The 15,591-nt window shown below is 45.0% G+C and overlaps 2 protein-coding genes and 1 non-coding gene across 3 annotated transcripts; 1 reads left to right on the plus strand and 2 right to left on the minus strand.

Moving 5' to 3' along the window:
* Nucleotides 1-2,159: 2,159 nt before the first annotated feature.
* Nucleotides 2,160-4,511, minus strand: LOC145497014 (uncharacterized). The gene has a single exon (XM_081476790.1). It carries the CDS (start codon nucleotides 4,001-4,003, stop codon nucleotides 2,288-2,290), a length of 1,716 nt encoding a protein of 571 aa, XP_081332916.1. The 5' UTR covers nucleotides 4,004-4,511; the 3' UTR covers nucleotides 2,160-2,287.
* A 5,343-nt stretch (nucleotides 4,512-9,854) lies between these two features.
* Nucleotides 9,855-9,926, minus strand: Trnah-gug (transfer RNA histidin (anticodon GUG)). Its single transcript has one exon. It is a non-coding gene; the product is annotated as a tRNA-His (tRNA).
* Nucleotides 9,927-13,272: 3,346 nt separating this feature from the next.
* Nucleotides 13,273-14,128, plus strand: LOC145497663 (uncharacterized). Its single transcript, XM_081477488.1, has one exon. The coding sequence runs from the start codon at nucleotides 13,275-13,277 to the stop codon at nucleotides 14,100-14,102; it is 828 nt and encodes a 275-aa protein (XP_081333614.1). The 5' UTR covers nucleotides 13,273-13,274; the 3' UTR covers nucleotides 14,103-14,128.
* The last annotated feature ends 1,463 nt before the right edge of the window (nucleotides 14,129-15,591 follow it).

Here is a 15,591-nt window from a genome sequence, read left to right on the forward strand (position 1 = left end):
GTACAAGAAATGCGACAAGGCAAAGTACACCTATTCCTACAAGTGCGAGGTGGAGGTGTTCGTTAATAGTTTGGCGGCTAACGAATCCTTCAAGGCGCGACTTCTAAAGGACATGAAGAAAGTCATCGATATCCTAGCCAACCCGCACTGCGAGGTCATTCGACCACTTCGCGTAGATTATAATTTGATTGAGGTTAACGATGGCAAGTGCTGGTCAATCAAGGAGCGTCGCTTCCTGGAGAATGTGATCGCGGACAAGGACATTGATCATGTTACACCGCGAGCGTTTTCCCCGTACGATCCAACAAGAGAGCCAGAACCGAAGTATTTCAAAGAAATTTTGGAAAACAGCCTCACAGAAGCTGAAATTGAAGAATTTTGCGAAGATTTCTTGAGGCTCTTGAATCACAATCAAAAGAGACACAAAGACAAAGTTCCTTGCCTAATTGGCGCTGCTAATAGTGGAAAGACGAGTTTATTTCAACCAATTCTAGGCCTGGTACATCATGGCAACATAGCGACTATCACTAAACAGCGCGTCTTCAATAAGGCCATGATCAATCACTTCACAGAAGTAATCTTCGTGGACGAAGCGAATCCTTCCACACTAGATATAGATGACTGGAAAATCCTAACGCAGGGAGGTTACACGGCCTGTGACATCAAGTATCAAACAGCTAAGTCATTCATTAACCGTTGCCCGATGCTTTTAACAGCACAACAGAAACTTGAATTCGGACCAGAAGATCAACCAGCAATGGACCGTAGGCTAAGGAACTATGTCTTCAAGAGTCTGCCTAACCCAAGGAAGAAAGCTGCAGAGTGGCTCAGAAAGCACTCCATGGATTGTGTTGTGTGGGCCTCGACGAAAGCGCGTCCGACGACAGACCAAGAAGAAAGCTCCGACAGCAGCTTGGAAGAAGAGCAAATCGGTGACGGCGTTCTTAAAGACGAGGAGAAGGACGCTTTACGAGCGTTGCCTCTCGCAGACGTCTGGACTGACGCTCTTGAAGAGACGGGCGAGCCAGCCACAACAGCTGACGCTGCCAGTGACGATAAAGTGGACTCGGATGACGACCAGCCCATTCGTAACTTGAGGACAGCACTTGCTCTATCTTCCACAGGCTCCCTGAGACATAGACAAATTGCCAGCATCTTGCACACGCGCGTCAGAGAGAAGGAAGAAGAGAATCGGCGGAAACATGAACTACATGAAGCAAGAAGATCTTTCCTGAGAGAGAGGGGTGTCAGCAGCGAGATTGCCGAACTGTTGCCAGAAGACCCCGACGAAGCGATGCCAAGTCAAATTCAAAGACAACTGCAGGAGCACTGCGACGAACAAGAAGCGCACCAAGAGCAAGAAAGACGCGAGAAAGCCCGTCGAGCGTTCGAAGGCACCTGGATAAGAGCCACTGAGGTCGAGCTAAAGACCTGCTGCGACGAATATCAACGCAGTAGCGATCCCACGGTTCGCTTGAACGTCAAAGATTGGATGAAGGTCCTGTGCGACAAGTTAAAAATGCATCACGAGTCCTTGGGCACTTTCAACACTGCCGAGGCCGTCCAAGAACGAATCAAAGTGTGCACCGCTCTTTGACTGCTGAGAAAAGAGCAGCACCACCTAGTCACAAGCGTTGCTGAAAGGCTGCCTGTGTTGCCTGTCCTCAGTTCAGAAACCGAGGGAGTACAGCAACATGCACATGAGACGGATGACGAGCAGAGTCTTTTCATCACGCAGCAGTGTAATGGAGTGGATGAGACGGAAGAGGTACAGAGTATTTTCATCACTCCTCTTCCGAGCACAAGTGGTGCGTCTGTGCCTCATTCAAGCTTCGACGACTGTGCAGTCTCTGCTGAACTACTTCGAGCTAGTACTTCTAACAAAAAGAAGCGAAAGAGGCAATCCAGCAGTCAACGAGCAGTCAAAAAATCCCAGAACGTTCTAACTCGATACTTTACTAGTCAAAAGTAAAAGCGGTGTTTTTTCCTCGTAAGATAGGCCGTAGGGTGGTCTTTTTCAGTAGTTTGATAATTAGGATAGAATTAGAATTAATAATAGATAGGATAGAATTAGGCACTCAGAACGCTACATGTACCTACGATAACTCGTTACAAGAATAGACTTTTTTGTCCAAGAAATTAGAGTTTACTACACTTTATCATTTATAAAACGCGTTCCGTAGATGTGTTAACAGGCTAGCTGTTTGTCGAATTGCGATAATTAAATGGTCCAGTTTCCTCTGCATTTTAGTTGGTGTGCATTTGTTGTTTTTTGCTAGTTGAATTGCTAACCGAGTGGCATCTTCATTCCAGCCCTTTTCTTTAGAGAGTCCGCTGTTCTTCCGTCTTGAAATTGGAAATCGTCATCTCTCAAAATAGCAGTCCACTGTCCAAACCCGTGCTTAGTTATCCCTTCCTTTAGAAAATCGTCCTCTTCTTTTGTGAATTTCAAAACACGACGAATGTTCCTCTGAGAGCGCAAGATTCTTTTAGGCAGGGCGTCCCTATTGGGGGAGGAGTTGATATTTTGCACTCTTCCAACTGAAGGCCCGGCCTCGGAAGTTGAATCTCTGAGTCTTGCGTGGACGTCCTCGTCCACCTCTGAACCCTTGGCACCTTGAAGTTTTTGCAGGCACTCGTGACCCTTCAAAGCAACTTCACGGGATCGTTGCTTTTGATAGTGAACTTTGGCAACAGCAGAGCTGTGTTTTTGGTCTTCCGACAAAATCCTCTGCTCCTCGCTAGTGAGCTCATTGAGGCTCTGCGTTTCAACAATTTGGCGATAACGCGTGGGATGGATGTACTTTCCAATTGCATCGAACACCAGTTTGCTCATGATCTCCCCCAATTTACCATGTTGGCCCCCATTTCTGTTGACGAGAACGAAATCGCACTGGGGTTTAAGCAAAGGTCTGACGTTCGAGATGTAGCCATTGAGAACTTGCATGTTTGCATCGGTCAGAATCAAAGAATCAAATCCATACTTTCCAGCAGTCTTGAACGTTTTCTGATCAATGAATCCACCCTTTTCCTTAGCTGTAGCAATCATGTCCACCGTCAAATATTGATAAGTCATGGGACGCGACCCCTTCACTTTGATGAACAGATACATGGCAACGAATTTCGTGGCAAATGTCAAGTCTGAAGGGTTAACTTGAGTTGGACTCGATTTGCAAATCTTCACGGTATTCTCGTAGCGCGGCAGATGGAATTTCACCACCTCCAACAACTCCTCCATTGTTGCCCAATGGCCTCTCGCTTCTAGTGTTTCGATGTCTAAATATTGTGTCCACTGCAATCTCATCATCTTAGCAACCGTCTTTCGCGCTCTTTTGAGGTACAGCTCTGTTGCAGAGAACTTTCGAAAGACTGCCTCTGATGCGCCATGCAGCTTTCTGAAGTCGATCATTTCAGAAATGGCATCTATGTAGCCTAAACGTCCACCATGTCCAAGCTTGCATTCGTCTTGTAAGTAGTCGATAAACTTGAACAACAAATTTGGAGAACACAGACTAAAGTCCACCACGTCAAATGTCAACTCTTCCTCGTCTTCACAACAAAATCTAAGAAACTTAAAGCATCTTGTCACTATTTGTTGAGCTGCGCGATCTTTCTTGCAACCGCCACCACTTCCAGTCAACCATCTCGTGAATACTTCGCCAATGTCACACGACAATGAAAATGAGGGAAGTAACTTTCCGGCATGTTTTGTAGTCTCACTTGTTTGATCTTGAATTGTGTTCACCATTGGAATATTTCTTGCTACCTTTAGCGAATCTGTGATTTCTTTCGAATTGGGCTTTTCATCGAAATAAAAGAACCAACTGTGCTTGGTATTAACGTGTTTTCTGCACCCTCTTTGACTTTGAAATCCACCATGGTCACACTCTTGTATTGGGCAGTGATACAAGCTGTCGGTTTCATCCTTTTCCAAGTGAAGCCGTTTTGGTTTGGGTGATGCTCCATCGATATCCGACCAATTGACCTTGCACTTCTTGCTCATTTTTGCCTTTTGAAGAGCATTTGGCCAACACGATCTCCTTTAAATCTGACCCATAACCAAGGAGCCGATGACAAGCAAAGGAACTGCATATATGTTTGTATTTGCCAAGTCATGCCCTTACTTGCCCGCCCTCATTACTATTGTGCAAAATTCATGACAGTGACATGCAACCAAACTTGCCCAAGCAGGTCTGAGCGCGCCCTATTGTTTGCCTTACAAAGTACACCTCCATTTGGGAACAAAATAGGAATGCGCAGAGAAATGGTCCGAAATCTGGTCCCAAATGACCAATTTGGGAACAATGTGTTCCATTCACAGAGAGGAACTCGGAAGAAAAGGTCCTAAATTATCAATTTGGGAACAATATGTTCCATTTACAGATAGGAACTCGGAACAAAACAGTGCTATATTTCGTAATAAGTGGCCAATTTGGGAACGAACTGTTCCATTCACAGATGGGAATTCGGAACAAAACAGTCCTAAATGACCAACTTGAGAACAACGTGTTCCATCAACAGATAGAAACTCGGAACAAAACAGTCCTAAATGACTAACTTGGGAACAATTTGTTCCATCAACAGATAGAAACTGGAACAAAACAGTCCTAAATGACTAATTTGGGAACAATGTGTTCCATCAACAGATAGCAACTCGGAACAAAACAGTCCTAAATGACCAATTTGGGAACAATGTGTTCCATTCACAGAGAGGAACTCGGAAGAAAAGGTCCTAAATTATCAATTTGGGAACAATATGTTCCATTTACAGATAGGAACTCGGAACAAAACAGTCCTATATTTCGTAATAAGTGGCCAATCTGGGAACGAACTGTTCCATTCACAGATGGGAATTCGGAACAAAAATATCAATTTGGGAACGGTATGTTCCATTGGCAGATGAGAATTCGGAACAAAACAGTCCTAATTTACCAATTTGGGAACAATGTGTTCCATCAACAGATAGAAACTCGGAACAAAACAGTCCTAAATGACCGATTTGGGAACAATGTGTTCCATTTACAGATAGGAACGCGGAGCAAAACAGTCCTAAATGACCAATTTGGGAACAATGTGTTCCATTTACAGATAGAAACTCGGAACAAAACAGTCCTAAATGACCGATTTGGGAACAATGTGTTCCATTTACAGATAGGAACGCGGAACAAAACAGTCCTAAATGACCAATTTGGGAACAATGTGTTCCATTAACAGATAGGAACGCGGAACAAAACAGTCCTAAATGACCGATTTGGGAACAATGTGTTCCATTAACAGATAGGAACGCGGAACAAAACAGTCCTAAATGACCAATTTGGGAACAATGTGTTCCATTTACAGATAGAAACTCGGAACAAAACAGTCCTAAATGACCGATTTGGGAACAATGTGTTCCATTTACAGATAGGAACGCGGAACAAAACAGTCCTAAATGACCAATTTGGGAACAATGTGTTCCATTAACAGATAGGAACGCGGAACAAAACAGTCCTAAATGACCAATTTGGGAACAATGTGTTCCATTTACAGATAGGAACTCGGAACAAAACAGTCCTAAATGACCAATTTGGGAACAATGTGTTCCATCAACTGATAGCAACTCGGAACAAAACAGTCCTAAATGACCAATTTGGGAATAATGTGTTCCATTTACAGAGGGGACCTCGGAACAAAACAGTCCTAGTTTATCAATTTCGGAACAATGTGTTCCATGCACAGAAAGGAACTCGGAACAAAACAGTCTTAATTTATCAGTTTGAGAACAATATGTTCCATTTACAGTTGGGAACTCGGAACGAAATGTTCCTCTTTTACACTAGAGTGAACGTTTTGTTCCTACCATGCAAAAAATCTGGTCCTCTTATAGTCAATAGGAACACAAAAACGAGGAACAGTCGATACTTGAGGAACGTTCCTTTTGGAATATGGGAACAGCCAACAAAACTTAAAATCAGCGAAAAAACGAGGCAAAGACTAAAGAAAAACTCAAAAAAGCGTAAATCGAGCGCTTAGGTGAAAAGGAAACAATCTTTAAAAACTGGTGAAGTTTGTTTCGCTCAAAGGCAGCGAAACACGCCATGATAAATTTTTGGGAAATGTAAAGGATCGTTTCCCAAATGTCCTCGTTCCTTTTGCTACTTTTCGTTAAATCTGTTAAGTCTGAGATATTATATCATTTCATTGTCGCTCCATGGCGTAAAAGCATTTAGAAGTTGAACTGCAATTTCCCAGTCAATATAAAATTGAAAAACAGCAACGTTGTTGGATTTTGAAACAAAGTTGAAAAATTAAAGGTAAACGGTCCAAACTGTTCTCTCACAAGGAGACACTTGACTGAGACATGGAAGGGAATGACTAAGTTAAATCTATCAATGTTTCAAAATCCGTGAAATCCGTCTTTTCCGCCGTGTTTAGTAAAAAGTTTCACTTAACTGCCTCCCAGTACTGGAAGTTTCCACCGAAGGTTTTTCCTATTAATGGCGGAAAGGACGGATTTCGCGGATTTCGCGGATTTTTTCAATTGATTTTATTTAATTCTTCTCTTTAAAACTGTAAGTAAAATATTATTAACGATATATTATAATATATTATTTATATTATACTTACAGTTTTAAAGAGAAGATTTAAATTAAATTAAAAAATCCGCAAAATCCGTAAAATCCGTCCTTTCCGCCATTAATAGGAAAAACCTTCGGTGGAAACTTCCAGTACTGGGAGGCAGTTGGATGAAACTTTCTTGTAATCACGGCGGAAAGGACGGATTTCACGGATTTTGCGAAAATGTTCAGATTTGTTTTAATATCTCTTTGTAAAACTAAAGCATAACATTTTGCGCTTTTATCCTTTGGCCTTTAAAATACAAGATTTTACTTATCTCTGGTTTCTATATTCTGTTTCAACTGTTTTTATTGAACCACATCCCACATTTGCGGTGACATAGAAAATGTTACATCTTTCTTCAAAAGCCAGTGACACTGATACGTCGCTTTCCTACCTTCCCCAACATCAAGATGAGAACTGTCTCAGTTTATTTATTCTTGTTCGTGTTTTTAACATGAGTCGTAATAATTGTGTGATACACGGTGAAAACACGCCGCTGTAGATAATGTTTTCTCAACTCTTTTCGCTTGCCTCATTAGTTCTGGTTGATGTTGTTGATAGCCCCTACTGGGACCATGAGTAGACATCATTTCCTAAATTCCTCTCACACGAATTTACCGTCACTGTGGCTTGTTAATCGAGTTTATTGTTTGGTGTAAAATAACTGTTGATTGCTGACCAGTGCGACAAAAAATGGCATCGACATGAAAATTAAGTGGCGAGAAAAGTCGTCTAGAAAACTCACTGGAAAGCATCTGCGAACTGATAGCGTGTCACAATTGGCCATTTAAAACAAATAATTACGTCTTCTGTTGATTGCATTTGTGTGGTATAATTATGCCCGGGAAATTCACAAGTCTTCTCTCTATAAAAGCGAAACACGTTTCAAGGCTTACATCGTCGTTCAAGATGCAGAGGGCTCGTTATCCATGCCGTCAACTATACAGCAGGACGATAAAAAGCGCTGCGTTGTGCTACTTGAGCCCGGTAGTTCTGGGAAAATGTAGTCTTATCAGTGCAAAATGTGCTTGCAAAGTTCAGGAGGAAGGTTTTGAAAATGCGTGGAATGGCGTGTGTCGCACTAGAGATGCCTGTGATAAAGCTCTGCAAGGTTTGTTTATATGTTTGTTGTTTGAAATGTCGAGCTTTTCTGTCGTTGTTTTGGTGGAATAAATTGATGCAGATTCAGTGAATAATATCTTGTTTCGTCTATTTTGCAGGCATAAAGAATGTCGCATTCTTTTTCAGCGCCATTAGCACGCAAAGTCTAAAGAAAGAACAAAGCAGGAAAAAAGCACATGTCGAGGAAGAGGGGAGCGATGATGCAGACGAATTTCCAGATTCGAGTCAATTGGGAAATTCAACAAGCCAAGAATGGGTTGCAAGTCACTCCACAATCATAAATCAGAAGTTGTGCCCATGTGTGAGTTACTGGATCGCTCTGACCACGCCAAATGGTGCGCCGTGTAGTCCTCTTGTTATCCACCGTGCCCTCCTGGAGTGCAGCGTGGATGTCTTCGCAACTCAGGTAACAACTTTATTCCAATCGTAAAATTGACATAAGTAACACTAATCAGTGATAAAGTGTAACAACTCTTTTACCGGCTTATTACAAGGCATGAAAAAAAAAATAATATTAATAAATAAAAAATAGCGAAAGTCAGGCTTTACATCAAACGTAGAAGTGTCCAAGATAATTCCAACGGTTAGATTCAACAACTTTTATTTAGCCTGGAATTTCAAAGTACACTAACGATGAATTTCCTCGGTACTGAAAATCACTGATCACTTGTTGACCAGGCGAATGCTGGTTATTATGAAAGAACCGGAATCAACCTCTTAAGTATTTCTCAATCTTAGGTCCCCTGTCACGAGGGTAAAGAAACCGGAGCGATGAAAGAGCTGTTTAAAGTCCTTAAAGACCACAAGAACCCGTTTATGGAGGATTTGGTGAATTCGTCTTACCAGTATTGCTTTCGGGATGAATTTGAAAGTTTCGTGGGGGACGCTGATTCAGTGGATCTCGACGAATGCGGCACGGAGAACGTAGTCCGAATTTGTCTCATCGATCCCTCGTTTTATTCCAGTCTTTCGTGAGCTTTGAGGAAACTTCAAGATGTAAAACTGGTCATCGACCAGTTCGGCTTCCAATTAGACGGCTCGGCTGTTCCAAGAGAGAATGAGATCGTCTACGAGTAGTCAATAGCGCCTGTTGGGGCAGTAGCCAATCAGGAGGCAGGGATGATACCACGTGACCAAGGTTTTCCCATACATTCTCTTAAATTGTAAAATCCAAGATGGCGCCCAGGTGTGCAAAACATGGCCGCCGTGACGTCACAGGTCACGTGCATGCCCAAATAAGGAGATAGCCAATCCATGAGAGCGAGGTTGTCACGTGCATGAAATCGAGGTTCGGATGGGAATAAAAGGGTTTGCGTGAGTGTCGAGTGAGTATTGTTGTTTTGAGATCCGCGACAAGAAGATGTCTTCAGAGGAGAGCAAGACGAAGGTGGAGGTGATTAGTATTCCTTCAGGAGCGTTGCCGGCTGACATTCCGAGAGAGGAGTTTGCATCGAGAGTGTTGGATGCTGTTCATGACGGTATTCTTGGAAAGATAATGAAAAACGCCGTTTCTCACGCCATGGATGTCGTTCTGAGGAAAGAGGTGACGAAGCTGGCGGATGAGGTGATGAGGTTCCGAAAAATGCTGTCTGAGAAGATGCTTGCTGACCAGTCAGTCTCGTTTAAAGACCCTGTGTGTTTGGAGAAGTTGCCGGATGGATTTGAGGACGGATGGGAAGCGTGGAAGAGCAGTTGGGAGAACCGAGACGAGTTGGCGTACCGAGCATTTGTCAAACAAATTGTAAAAAAACCACCACCACCAAAATCAGAGGAGTGAAAAAACATTTTTATTCATGCCTGTAACACTAATAAAGATCGTTTAACGAGAGAATGTACATGGTTTGTTGCGTGATTTTTTGCATCATCCTGATTGCTTGCACGTCATTGGTTCCCAGGTGCACGAGGGATAGCATCATGGTCTGCGGGGTGAGAAATTCTCCGTGAAAGCCTGAGGAGGATTCGAACACGCGTCCGAAGGGCCAGACTTTGGAGAGGTCTCTTCGCATGTACCAGGGGTAGGGAAAGTGTTGGGTGAGGAAAAGGAGCATGACATCTTCGTCGGGGTGGGGTTCGTCCAAACGTATTTTACAGGCCAGGGGTCTCTAGGTGAAAAAAGAAAAAAGAATTTTTAATGCCCCGACCAGGAATCGAACCTGGGTCTTTGAGGCCACAACTCAACGTCTTCACCATTAGACCATCGAAGCGCTTACCTCTTTAGGACTTGGTTTTGGGGTTGTCATCGGGAGGCAGTCCGAAATTCACCGCTTTACAATGAGGGCAGAGTCTTTCGGAGGGTTTCAACCACCAGGTGTGGAGGGCTTTGCAGGTTCCGTGAAAGAATTGGTCGCAACAGGGAGTCAGGAAGTAGTCTCTGATACTGTGATTGGAGGTGTATCCTTCCTTGCAGCATATACATAGGGGGTTAGGAAATCGAGATATGGAGTCTGAAAATAGAGCAAAAAACAATTTTTTATTGGACACACCACTACTTAAATTGACAGTGTGGGACGTGTGCACGGTCCTATTGACCGGCGCCCTCTTTTTCTTCGGGATAACAATCAATAAACGATTTGACGTGCTTGACACGTGACAGGGCCTGGTTGTAACCGTTTCCCAGGAAGACGGGTTCGTAACGTTCGGTTTCCATGTTGTGGTACATCCCGTAGATGACTCCGCAACAGGTTGCATAAACGCACCCTAGTCCCCATTCTTTTCTCAGAGGTCCCGTGATCGCGCGTACGAATTGGGTGTGGGTTCCATTTCTGCTTAATTCTAGGATGGGTTGGCGGCAGCAGGGTCTCAGCTGTTTGCACACGTGGCAATGGAGGGGTTGTTGCATGTCTAGAATTGAAGCAGTTGATGGTAAGTGTCGCGGACAAAGTCTACATGGATGACTAAATCATTGATCTCGTCCTCGTCGAGGGTCCCTAGCCTCTCCTCCAGGAATAAAAGATCTAGTTCGTCTAGGGCCACCCGGATAAAATCTAAAAGTTGTTCTAAGTCTATGTACAAGGGTGTCTCTTCATCTTCGTCCTTCATCCACTCTCTCACCCGCTTTTCCCTGGTGGTCAACTCTATGTTACACTGCTCTAATATTTCCATACTCACTCACTCGGTATTTTGAGAAGCCACAGCAACGTTAGTATCCACAGTCTTCTGTAGTGGGCGCTCATACAAGTTGAATAACTCAGAGTGAAAAGTGAACGGTCCAACTCGATTTTTTATACACACGGTATAATGGTGTCCAGTCTCCTACCGTGAGTGGGTGTGGTAGGGGGATACCCCGTATCCCCTGGGTCTGGGTAACACGTGACTTGGTCTTGATCTGTGATTGGCTGGACGGATCTTCATAAGGCGAATCCGCGTCGCCCCCGATCTTCACTCTGAGTTTTGAACTTGTATTGAGCGCAGTCATGGCCTTGAGAGAGATTGGTTTACAAAACCATGTACCTAGAAAGCCCGAGGTTACGTATGAGGAAGCCATTGACCAAATGGAGGCACCCTGGACCCGATTCTATGAGGATATGAATTTTCCCATCCGGGATTTGTTGGTGGGCCGACGATGGCTGACACAACTCAAAGATTCTAGCCAGCTGGAGGTGATGTTACACCAGATCCTGTTTTTCATGGATGAGCAGAGAGAGAACTGGACCCGAAGTCATAGCAGGTACCGGAGAATCGAGAAGTGTTTCGGGAGAACTTTGTTTAACTCGATCCTGACCATACGTAAGAACCTTGTATGGGACGTGAAGGTGAAGCCGCCCGTGGACCGGATCACGTATCACAGACTGATGTTGTGCTACGGTTTCGAGCCTTTTCAGTCCACGTGGACTAGGAGACAAAAGAAGACAGCGAGACGCTATATCCTCACAATTGACTTTTATTACGGTACTTTTAACAAATGTACTCAAGTGACAATGAGAGCCATGATCGACGCGGAGGATAGATTACCCAACATGTAAATAGTGTGAAATAAAAATCGGAGTGTGTGTTTTACAAAAACTGTGTCTGTCTTTTTTTCTTAGTTTGGGTTCTGTCCATTGATCAGTATGGCTTCGGCGACTCCTCGCGGGTATTCGTCGATCCATTGAAAGAACTTGCAGGTACGCTTGGGACACTTGAGATAGAGCCTGTCCGGGTTGGACTGAGAGTGTGAGGTGGCTAAGACCAGGGATTTGCTGCATAGACATCGGAAACGAGCCGGGTCGATGTTCCTGTAGCAGGGGTGGGTCTGTTCTTCGACGCGTCTCAGGTAGGTGCCCACCTCTTTGACGCCACAGGTCACATAACACTTGGTGTAGAATCTGGAAGAGGGGCATCGGTAATACTCCCACCAGGTACTGCCGTCTGGGGTTTTCACTCTTCCATATTCCATGGGTACCATACAACGCGGGCAAGTGGGATCTTGTGGTTTCAGTTGGTTCAGGAACTGATCGGGGTCGAATTCCTCCAACACTTGGACTTCGGTGAATTCTCCTCGGTCGTCAACTTCAGGTGGTAATTCTACGAGGTCGTCTTTCTTGAATTTGTCGAGTCCCATGGCTTCCAGGACTTGCATGGTTCGAGGAGGTGAGTCTCTTATCAAGGTCATGCATCCGCCTTGAATGGCAGGTAGTTTTGAGTCTGTGAAGATAGAGAACGAGTTAGTATCCCAACAAGGTGTTTTCCCGTCGCATGGTTTCTAGGATGTGAGTGGTTTTTCGCACGTTCTTGGGGGTCAGTCTTTGCCTTCGCTTGTAATGGTTACTTTTCATTCGGCTTTTGACTTCTTGCCGTTGGATCGAAAAGGCGCTCCATGGCTGCGAGAAGCCTTTGAGAGGGACGGTGGTCCAACTGACGGAGTCAGGGGTGATCTCTTTGAAGAGGACGCGTTCGTTGAAACGTAGTCTGGTACGAGGTTTTTTGAATAACCATCTATCTAAGGTGGATTGTAGTTGTTTACCTCCTACTTCTCCTTCCACTCTCTGGGGCAAGAGCAGTTTCAGTTTCTTACGCGCCTCCTTCTTTTTCTTTTTCTTTTTCCTGTCGGGTTCGACGTGTGAATCCATGACGCCTGCTGAGAAAAAGTGACTCGTGATGGAATGCGTGGTTCGACTTTATGGCCGTTTTTGACGACCAATCGTATTCGGGTGGTGTGATGGGATCATGTGACGGTCTTCGTTCCGATTGGCGGGATCTGAAGTGGGCACGTGATCCGGGAAAGTACTGAGTGAAAGTGGATCCACGGCGTGGGTATAAAAGGAGCCCGTTGGACGCAGCGAATCATTCTCGACTTGCTCTTGACGCGGTGATGACTCATAGGATTTTGACTGACAAGGACTTTGAAGAGATCATTGAAGATCTGAGACGCTATTTGAATCGAGCTTCTGACAATTTGGATCTAATCGAAGAAGAAGGCAAGAAGTCACCCTATACGAGGATAATTAACTTAGAATTGCACGTGGTTGATCTCTTGTTCACTAGGCTTCGAAGACACCTGACTGACTGGGGAGACCCGAAGCACCATCCTGAATTGTCGTATCTCGGAAGAAAGAGGTTTGACGAGGCAAGAGATGACTTACTATAGCAACTCGAACCAGATTCGTGACCTCGTGGAGCAGATCGTGGATCAGAAGGTACACACTTTAAGAGATCTCGATGTCATTCCGGATGCCAAGGTGGACCTGTACATTTTTGACAATCTCTTCGAACCGTTAGGTCAAATACCCGATAGTCTGTGGTCTTTCGATCTCATGATGAGACGTCGTCCTGACTGGGGTGGTACGATTTTGGAGATGATGAAGAAGAACGAACATGTGTTTTTGTTCTGTGGTGAGTGGTGTCGCGTGATGTACAGAAGTGGTAGCGGTCAATTCAAATTCGTTCATTGTCGGGATCCCACCCTGGACACCGAGCGTGCCTGTTTGATCGCCACGGATAACCTCACGTACATGATGAGCGATGCCATCCGTGATCTGTTTGAACCCTTGCGGTTCGCTCGCGACCTGTCACGACGGGTGTTGGAGAACGACAAGAGTCCCAGGGTGGAGGAGATACTGAATTTCAACAGGTGCGCTCACAAGGAAACGTGTCTGAAATTGGAAGAGTTGATCTACGATATCATGCGTCAGCGTGATCTGTGGAAGGATCGGTTTTTCTTCCGCGCCCTCGAAGCCGATGAGGATGACCTGTGTGGTGAGTGTAGAGAGAGTATGCGACAAGCATTCTGTGTGAGGGGGAACGAGGAGGAAGCCCTGAAGTGGAGACCCGGTAAAGGGGATTGTGATTGGAGAAATTGTAAATATTATGCCATGGATACCTTTGAGGAGGACTGTGATAATGAGTACGGTCAAGAATGTAAGAACACGGAATGTGTTCAATACTTTTCAGATTCGGACTAGGTCTTTCTTGCCTTCTTTTTCGTTTTTAGCCAATCGGAGTCGATTTTTTCCTAAGAACCAATCAGGCACGACGTTTTTTGTACATATAAGAAAGTGTGAATAAAAATTGAGTTCAAATCATTATGTCTCATACCTTGAGTTGGTTGATCTCGAGAGTGTGTGCGACCATGGCCGATCGATGGAGTTGGACGACCTTGTGTTCCAAGTGCGATAGAGTCTACGAGCGATACGGTCAGGGTGAACCCATCCCGTACGACTTCGGTGATTCGCCCTTGGAGGTGTTTGACTATACCGACGTCGAACCCAACGTGATGCGTTTTGTGGTTTATATCTTGTGGTTGAAACGGCAACCCGATTCATTTAAGAAGTATCTGGAGGTACGTGAGCAGCGTTTCGAGTTGTGGAGACAGTGCATTTACAAACTTTATCGACTATGAAGAAAGGTCAAAAGAAGAAGCAAAAGCCGCTTTCGACCGGGACGTTACTGGGACGGTATCGGGATCCTTCTAGACCCGGTAGTCTGGGCGGTCTGACGCGATTCGCCCGGGCCAATAAGATCTCGGTACGACGCGCTCGCGAGGTCCTGCAACGGGATTTGAAGTACACGTTTCACAAACCCAGACGTCGTCGGTTTCCCACGGTCCCGGTGGTGGTGTTCGGCATCGACGAGCAGTGGACGGCCGACCTGATCGAGGTGATCAATATTTCGAGGTACAATCGAGGGTATCGTTATCTCTTGACGGTGGTGGACGTGTTTTCCAAGCACGCCTGGGTCCAGCCCTTGAAGAACAAGACGGGTAAAGCGGTGACGGAAGCCATGTCTAAGATCCTGAAAGGAGGTAGAAAACCCATCAATCTCCAGACGGACGACGGGAAGGAATTCTACAACAAGACGTTTCAGGATTTGATGAAGCAGAAAGGCATTCATCATTTTTCGACGCGCGGGGATACGAAATCCAGTGTGGTGGAACGGTTCAATCGGACCCTGAAGGAACGTATGTACCGGTACTTCACCGTGAAGAATACGATGACGTATGTGCCCGTGTTACAAGATTTGGTCCGAGGGTACAATCGATCGTATCATCGCAGTATCAAGATGGCTCCCGATCAAGTGACTTTGGGCAATAGCGAGGACGTGTGGGAGACTCTTTACGGAAAAAAGAAAAAAGGGAAATTGAAGAAACCGCAACTCAAAGTCGGGGATCGTGTGAGACTGAACAAGAAGTTCCGTCAGTTCAAGAAAGGGTATTTACCCGGATGGACCGAAGAGGTGTTTGTGATACGCCGGGTGCGTCCTGGGAGGGTCACCATGTACAAGGTGGAAGAATGGGACGGTACGGCGGTCGAGGGTACGTTTTACGCGCAGGATTTGCAAAAGGTGAACGTGAAAGACGACGATCTGTTCCGCATCGACAAGATCGTCAAACGAAAAGGGGATAAAGTCTTGGTGCGTTGGAAAGGTTGGCCAGTCAAGTACGACAGTTGGGTG

The sequence above is a fragment of the Orbicella franksi genome, chromosome 9, assembly GCF_964199315.1.
Source record: "Orbicella franksi chromosome 9, jaOrbFran1.1, whole genome shotgun sequence".
Lineage (NCBI taxonomy): Eukaryota > Metazoa > Cnidaria > Anthozoa > Scleractinia > Merulinidae > Orbicella > Orbicella franksi.